The 8,165-nt window shown below is 49.1% G+C and overlaps 1 protein-coding gene across 1 annotated transcript; it reads right to left on the reverse strand.

Annotated features, from left to right (window-relative positions):
- Positions 1-1,308: 1,308 nt before the first annotated feature.
- GPRASP1 (G protein-coupled receptor associated sorting protein 1) lies at positions 1,309-7,634 on the reverse strand. Its single transcript, XM_019633822.1, has 3 exons — positions 7,546-7,634; positions 6,979-7,046; positions 1,309-6,278 (listed from the first exon to the last, which is right to left on the reverse strand). The coding sequence occupies exon 3, from the start codon at positions 5,945-5,947 to the stop codon at positions 1,658-1,660; it is 4,290 nt and encodes a 1,429-aa protein (XP_019489367.1). The 5' UTR covers positions 5,948-6,278; positions 6,979-7,046; positions 7,546-7,634; the 3' UTR covers positions 1,309-1,657.
- Positions 7,635-8,165: the final 531 nt, after the last annotated feature.

Here is an 8,165-nt window from a genome sequence, read left to right on the forward strand (position 1 = left end):
GCTTCTGGACGGCCACTCACTGCGGCTGCTGGCCGCTCACGCTGGCTGCTGGCTACATACAGTAGCCCATGGCAACCCTCTGCTACAGAGGCTGCAGCCTACGCCGTCCCCGGCGACTCACAGCAGCCCAGCTCCAGGTTGAGCTGTTGTTCAGCATCTTAGCTGTGGAGGGCAGTGTCACTGGCCCTTATATGTGGGATCCAAACCGGGGCCCTCTGGTGTCCCAAGACAGTGCTTAACCATCACGCAACTCGGCCGGCCCTTATTTAAATTTTTAAAAAGATTTTTATTGGGGAATTGGGGGATGGGAACAGCGCTGGAGAATTGGGGGAAGGGGAACAGAGAAGTTGCTGTCCTTTGTTCTTCAGTCTAGTTGTGGTGGACGTTGCTTCACTGGCCGAAGTTGGCACCATCATTGCACTCTTCCTGGGCGAGGCAGATCAGTCACCAGCTTCTGGACAGCCACTCACTGTGGCTGTTGGCTACACACGGTAGTCCATGGCAACCCACTGCAGCAGGGGCTGCAGCCTATGCTGTCGCTGGCACCTCAAGGCAGCCCAGCTTCAGGTTGAGCTGTTGCTCAGCATCTTAGCTGTAGAGGGCAGTGTCACTGGTCCTCATATGTGGGATCTGAACTGGGGTCCTCTGGCGTCCCAAGCCAGCTATTAACCAACATGCCACTCGGCTGGCCCACACATATTTATTTTTATAATGGGATCGTGATTTCCATGTGTACCAGTCTTTCTATTTCACCAACTATAGAACGCATCAGAGCTTTTCTTAGTCTATTAAAAATCTTATACATCATCACTTTTAGGTGCTGTGTGGTATTACCTCAACACTTTCCATGGGCACCACCATGAAGAAATGGTCTTCCTCAGTTAAATTTGTGTGCTTTCCTATCTTATTCTTGTAACTTTTGGGCAGCATCAAAGAAATACCTATTCTTAGAGCCGCAAAATGCAATTTGTTAGCTCTTCAAAGCTTACCTCATCCTCTGTATTCCTTAGTGCACTCCTCCCAGCCACTCCATGCAGATGAAATAACTCACTCCCACTGGAACACTTTATCCAACTCCATGCTTTTGTCCATACCACCCAACTGCTTTCCTACATTTCAGAGCCCAAGTAAAATGGGTCCTTTTACTCTGAAGCATGTCCTGAGTCACCGCCCATGGTAACCTTTGCATGTAAAACTATGAGAATAAACTTTTTCAAGCGGCATATTATTCATCAATTATCTCTGTGTGTATATATGTTTCTTTTGCATGTACATTTTAAGTTCAAGAAGAAGGGTGCTTTCTGCCAACTTTATCACAGAACTTTATTGAAAACACAAACAAGACTCAAATAGACATTCAATATACTAAAACAATAATTAGAAAGGTAACTTACTTATGAGAGCTCAGTTCATCATAAGCTTTAAAAAACGAATCACAATTTGGTCAAAATACAAACATCAACATGTGTTTTCAGTTCTAATATTCATTTAGCATCAGAAAAATGATCCAGATCATACAGAATTGGGCAAAGTTAGTATGAGCATTAAAAATGTACATTAAAACAGAACCAACTGTGAAAACCATAGCATCATTCAATTATTGTAACTCAGGAACATAAGGACAATCAGAGGCAAGTAATTAATCCTACTAATTTTCTTAGTCTGCCTCAGAGTCATTCTGATCATCTGTTTTGCCTTGCAGTTCCTTAGCCAATTCCTCAACTTTGTGGAATGCAGAAATAAGTGGTTCAAGACTGAAATCATCATCAGTGAACCGGGCCTCTTTTTTGATATTGTTACCAATATTCTCCAACACTGCTAGAACAACTTGAAAATTGTTATTTGACTCTTTCATTTTAAAAAGGCCCATAAATTCTGACACTGCTTCAGCACTGAGTAGTTCTTTTGTCATGACAGGATTTTCAGACAAATTTAGTAGCATTTTTAGAACATGAAACCTTGTTTTGGTATTGCCCATGGCTAATAAGGAGAGAAACCCGGGCATATACTTGACAACCAGTGTGTGATAGTCAGTAGTTGTAGTGAGGTATCTAACCATCTTTATTCCAGATAGCTGCTCCAGGGAATCCACGGTCTGTGCAAGGGTTTCCTCACACACTTGACATATGTATGTCTGAATCCTGTTTAGATTTGGATATGGTGGAGCCATGTGAATCATATTTTCCAAAAACTGTGTCCTAATTCGGGAGGAGGGGTAATTGAGCAAGGTTTCAATAAGTGAGATGACACCCGAATCCCGAATGAAATCTCGGGTAAATTGAGAAGCGCTTCTCATACCCATTGCGATTTTAGATATTTCCTGAATAAACGGATCTCGGATTTTGTCCATTAACAGAAGGAGTTCTTCAAACTCTCCGGAACCAATTTTTAGTTCACACTGGATGCAGCTGCAGGACCAACTCGCAGGCTCTGCACTCTCCCTGGTCCTAAGGTGCTCCGGAATTTTCCTGACTGACCTGTAGGACGGCTCACACGGAAATGGGAACTCAGGGTCAGGCTGATGGGGCTGAAGCCCAGATTCCTGCTCTTCCCCTTCTAGGCTCAGTTCCATGTGCTTGGGCTTTCCTCTGAACATTTCAAAGAACAGAAATGCTGCTTCTTTTGTAATTTCAAAGGGGCTTGAGGAGGGGAAGTCAACCGTACCCCGTGGACCAGGCTTGAACTGAACAGTGACCTCCTCCCAGTTCTGGGGCCTGCATGAAGCATCAGGCTCCTGCTCAGTTGAACACCTGGACCTGCAAATGGCCCTGAGCACAGGGCTAGGATTTGATTCAAAGTGGGCCTCATCTCCTGCCCAGAACCAGGACCCCATTATGGCCTCATTCTCTTCAGCTACTGTCCTGGACTCACAGTTGGTTCCATTACCAGTCCTGTTATTGGGTTCTACTTCAGCTTGAAACCAGGACCCAACAGCTGCTCTTTCCTCATTTTCTGCCCTGGATTCACAGGTGGCCACTCTTCCAGTCTCATGAATGGCCTTGTCTCCAGACCACAACCAGGATTCAACAATCACCTCTTCATCACCCTCTGGCTTAGATGCATGGCATGTCTCTGTTTCTACATTGACTTCCTTTGCAGCCCAGAACCAGGATCCAAAAATGGTTTCCTCTTCAGTCCTTGACCTGCTCTCTTCTATTGCCTGAGACCCAACCTCTATACTGTCTTCTCCACCCCAGAACCAGGATCCAACCATGATTTCCTCATCCTCAGTCCAAAGCTTGGTCTCTAAACTAGCTGCAGCCTCCAGAGTCACATCTTGTTCAGCCCAGAACCAGGACCCAACAATGACTTCCTCCTCTTCAGCTTCTGGACCTGATTTTCTGCAAAAAACAGTCTCCTTCCTAATGGCATCTTCCCTAGCCCAGAACCAAGACCCAACAATAGCTTCCTCCTCAGCTGCCACCCTGTCCTCTTCTCTAGCCTTAGCTGCTGTCTCGAGCCTGTTCTCTTCCCCACCCCAGAACCACGAACCAATAATATCTTCTTCCTCAGTGTGTGGCCTGGATTCTTCTCTGTCTGTAGCCTCTATAATGGCTTCATTTCCTTTGCAGAACCAGGACATGATCATGGTCTCCTCCTTGGTCAGTGGCTTGGCCTCTTCTCCAGTCCCATCAGCTACATTGCCCTCTTCTGCAGCCCATAGCCAAGGCCTTATAATGGTCTCTGGCCTAGTATATTTTCTGGACCAGAACCACGAACCACATTCCTCCTCTGGCTTAGACATCCAGCTGCCTCCATTGTCAGGATACACACAGGGATTTTCTTCTGCCCAGAAGCAACACTCATTATTGATCTCTTCAGTCCCTGCCATAAATTTGCATCTGGCACCAGTCCCATATTTTATACTGACCTCTTCTGTAGTCCCTAACCATGATGATATAATAGCCTCTTCCTTGTCCTCCAGGCTAGACTTGCTGACTTCAGCCCCCACACAAGCTTCTACTCCAGCCCAGAACCATGACCCAATAATGGGCTCCTCTTCCTCAGCCCCTGGCATGGTGTCATGGCTGACTTCAGCCCCAGAATCCATCTGGACCCGGTTTCCAGTGCAAAACCAGGACCCAAATATTGTCTTTCCTTCAGCTCCTGGCCTGGCATCTTCTCCAAACTCAGCCTGTGTATCGACTTCTTCTCTAGCCCAGAACCAGGGACTAACGACCTTTTCTTCCTCAGACTTTGGCCTGGACTCACAGGTAGCACCAACACCAGCTTCCACACTGGGCTTATCATTGACCCAAAACCAAGATCCCAAAATGGTCTCTTCCTCAGCCTCTGGATTGGCTTCTTCACCAGCCCAGACACAGGAACAGGCAGTGACTTTTTCTTTATCATCTGCTAGCATAGATTTGAAAGTGGCCTCAGCCCCAGTTTTCATATTGGTCTTTTCCTCCTTCTCAAGTATGGAATTGCCAATAGGCTCCTCCACAGTCCTTGGTCTGGATTTACTGCTGGCCTCAGTCCCCATATTGGTGTCTTCTTGAGTCCAGAACCAACTGCCAACAATGGACTCATCTTCCACTTGAGGAGTGGACTTGACACTGGCTCCACCCACTATGCTAGACTCTTCTGAACCCCCAAACCAGGTCCCAATGAGGAACTCCTCCTCCGACCTAGCTTCTCGCTTGGCCCTGGCGTTGGCTTCTTCCTTTGCCATTGCTCTGGCCCTGGCTTCTTTCTTGAAGTTGGGACTAAACAAGTTATTAGCCTTTCCTCCAGGCCAGAACCAGGACTCTTTTACTTCATCTATAGACGCAGACAAGAAATCAATGGAAGCTTGTTGCTTGGCCCTGTGCCTGGCCCTAACATTGACCCCTTTGCTGGCTCTGGGATTGGACCTGGATTTGGCCTCCTCTCCAGCCACAGACCAGTACCTCACACTGTCTTCGCATTCATATCTATGGCAGAACTCAGACACTTCTTTCTTGGACCTAGACCTGGACTTTCTATTGGTCTCTTCACTGGGCCTGGACCCAATATTGGTCTTTTCTCTGTCCCAGAACCAGGATGTCTTAATAGATTCATCCTCAGAACCAGAACTGGACACAACATAGAGCTCCTGATTGGTTTTGGTCCTAGACATGGCCTCTCCTTCAGCCATTTGCCCGGACCTGGCCCCAGCTTTTACCTTATCCCTAGGACGAAACCTTGTACTGACCTCTTCTCCACTCCAAAATGAGGAATTCAGAGAGGATGTGCCCACCCATCGGAAATCACAATTGGGGTAGGCCTCTTGTTTGGATGTAGGTCTGGGCCAACACCAGGACCTGGTAGTGGTCTCTTCATCTGACCTAAACAAAGGCTGGAGTCCTGATATAGTCTTGAACTTGGTGCCAGGAAAGGACTCGGTGTCCACACTGACCAGTTCCTTATCCATAGACAAGGTCTTAGTTTTAGCAACAGACCCAGACTCAGTATTGACCAGTTGCCAGGCTATGGCATTGCTCTGAGACACTCCCTCTGTCTTGAACATTCCCTCAGCATCAAACTCTGTCTGGGCCCATGAATGGGTTTCATCCATGAACCTTGCCCAAGGAAGTGCCTTGGACTCAGTCTTAGGATGTGCTCTACCTCCTGCCAAGGCCTCAGTTTTGGGCCTTGCCCCACCTACTGCCATGGCCTGAAAATTGGGCTTTGCTGCAGGCATTGCATGGGACTCAGTTTTGGACCTTGCCCCATTCATAGCCTTACACTCAGTTTTGGACCTTACCCCACTCATAGCCTTAGATACAGTTTTTGACTTTGCCCCATTCACAGCTTTGGATGCAGTTTTGGGCCTTGCCCCAGGCATTACCTGGGCCTGGGTCCTAACCTTGGGTCTGACCACCATCGGGACTTCATTCTCTCTCTCAGCCCCACCCCCAACTTCTTCTCCAGCCTTCTTTTCAGGCTTGGCCTGGGCACCAGGCTCGATCTCAGCCCCAGTCATAGTACCAGTTACAGAGAAGATGCAGTTAAATACCAGTACCACAGTCCCCACCTCCACCTGTCACAGATCTGTCACAGTTGTGTATCTTCACACTCTGATCTTTCAGTGATTCAGGTGATAGAGTCGGAAATAAGAGTTAGAGTCAATCACCAGTCCAGCAGTCAACCAGCTTCCTTCCCAAGATCAGCCTCAGCCAATATCACAGACAAGAGTGCAGAAGAGGCACAACCAAGCAGGGGGAGGATGGGTGGTTTCCAGGTGGGTGCAGCCCTGTCAAGGGTGGTGGTCAGCAGCAATTCCAACTCCACCAGAGATGCCACTGGAGGTGGATCTAGGGAGAGAGAACATGGGGCTTTGAGTCTCTTTGAATTGTGTCACTCCATGCAGAGTCGCACACACAGAGAGTGGACCTTGAATTGTTGGTGGGGCTGTTGGGCTATTAGAAAGTCTCTGTCACACTCATTTTGCCCACAGCTGCCACTATTTGGCCTGCCACCAAACAGATGTGAGGTTGGTGGGAGAGTATGTTGGCAATGGCAGAGGCTGAGGAGTCCTGAGACTAGACACTAGTCACTCTTGGGCCTGCATTGGTCTCCACTACCCTACCCGAAGTGGTACCTACTCTCATATCAACCTGCTCAGATGTGGTGCTATTTTCCACTCTCTGATTTATTCCAGTGGCTTCAATTACACCCTAGAGCATAAAGTAGGCTGTCTCATGGAAAAGCAAATATACAGGAGAAAAAGGTGTCTGAGTGCTTGGTTGACCGACAGACTCCCTGACCCCTGATGCAAACATCTCTCTTTCTGTTAAACGATCCAATGTGTCTAATGTTTCCTGTCTCCTGGTCCCTGATTTCAGGTCTTATCCTTCCATTCACAGCCCAATCCACACCTACCCCAATATCCCTAATATCTTTTGCAGGGAACAGACAATGGATGCTGGGGCAATGTGCAAATCTGGCAGCAAGCAAAGACCTGCCATGATCTTACTCTGTCGCTATCCTCTGCATTTCCCACTTTGCACCAACCTCCAGAGAAGTAAGCCAGTGTCTTCCTTCTTTCCTTCCTTGCAGAAGTGACCAGCCTTAAAGTAAGCCTTGGGACAAACACGAAAAGAAAACAGTCAGGAAACCACGGTAGCAACTGAGAACTTGATAGACTAACACTAAGGATACAAGGACCCATATTATCTGTGTTTTAACATTTAGGTCCTTTGTTTAGGTTTCTGTATATCAACTCCTCTTCACAAAACACTCTTTTGCTTACTCCTTTCTCCAATTCAGAAGATTCACCACTAGGTGTTCACAATCCTTAAATGCTGCACAACATAAATTGAGGAAAGTACCCAGCATATTCTAGAAAACAGTTTATACCGTGGAACTTGCAATTATGACTACCTTCTCACCTCCTCCTCCAAAACCCACCTTTTTATGACCCCAAATTGTGGAGAGATATCAAGGTTGACGAGGAAAGTGCATGTGAGTACAGAGGGAAATTTTCAGATTTATATTTGGATGCCTGACCTGCCCTAGGCTCAGTCACCCCCCAATTTGGGTCCACTCAATGGCGGCTGTCCATCCCCCATCCCCACACACCTCTAGGAATCCACTCTGTTTTCCCGCTCCAACTTTTTCTCAAGCTGCTCCTCGGCAGACGCACCCCGCTGCCTGAAATCGCCAACCTACCGCGCACGCAGGAGAGACTTTGGCATCAACGAGGCGCCTGTGGGAAGGGACAGCCACCAGGACGCGGGGCCCAACAGGCCCCTTGCCAGATTCAGAGCCCGGGGTAGCCAACGCCCCCGCCCCGGCGCCCCCCATCCCAGGTCGCGCTCCGCCATTTCTCCCGCAGCAGCCTCCCCCACTGCCCTCTCCCGGAAAGCAGGTTCGGGAGAGGCCGGCGCGGATCGCTTCCCCGGGAGCCCAGGGAGCCGCTCAGGCCACCTTTCTGGGCCCTGGGACGGGCCCCAGCCTGTCGCCTCCCAAATCTCCGTGGAGGTCTCCTGGAGCTGCGCACCTCTCTCAGGAACCGGCTCCGACCCGTTCGCCGCCTCCGCCTCCTCGCCAGGCGGCCGGGGGTGGGCGCGGGTTGGAGGGCGGTCGAGAGTGGGGGGCCACCCCGCGTCCCCACAGCACCCGCACTTGCCTTTCCAGGCTCGGGGCCCGGGTGGTCGGCCTCCCCTCCGCTCCGAGCTCCTCAGTCGGATTCCCACCGC

This window comes from Hipposideros armiger, unplaced genomic scaffold (genome assembly GCF_001890085.2).
Source record: "Hipposideros armiger isolate ML-2016 unplaced genomic scaffold, ASM189008v1 scaffold_1414, whole genome shotgun sequence".
NCBI lineage: Eukaryota > Metazoa > Chordata > Mammalia > Chiroptera > Hipposideridae > Hipposideros > Hipposideros armiger.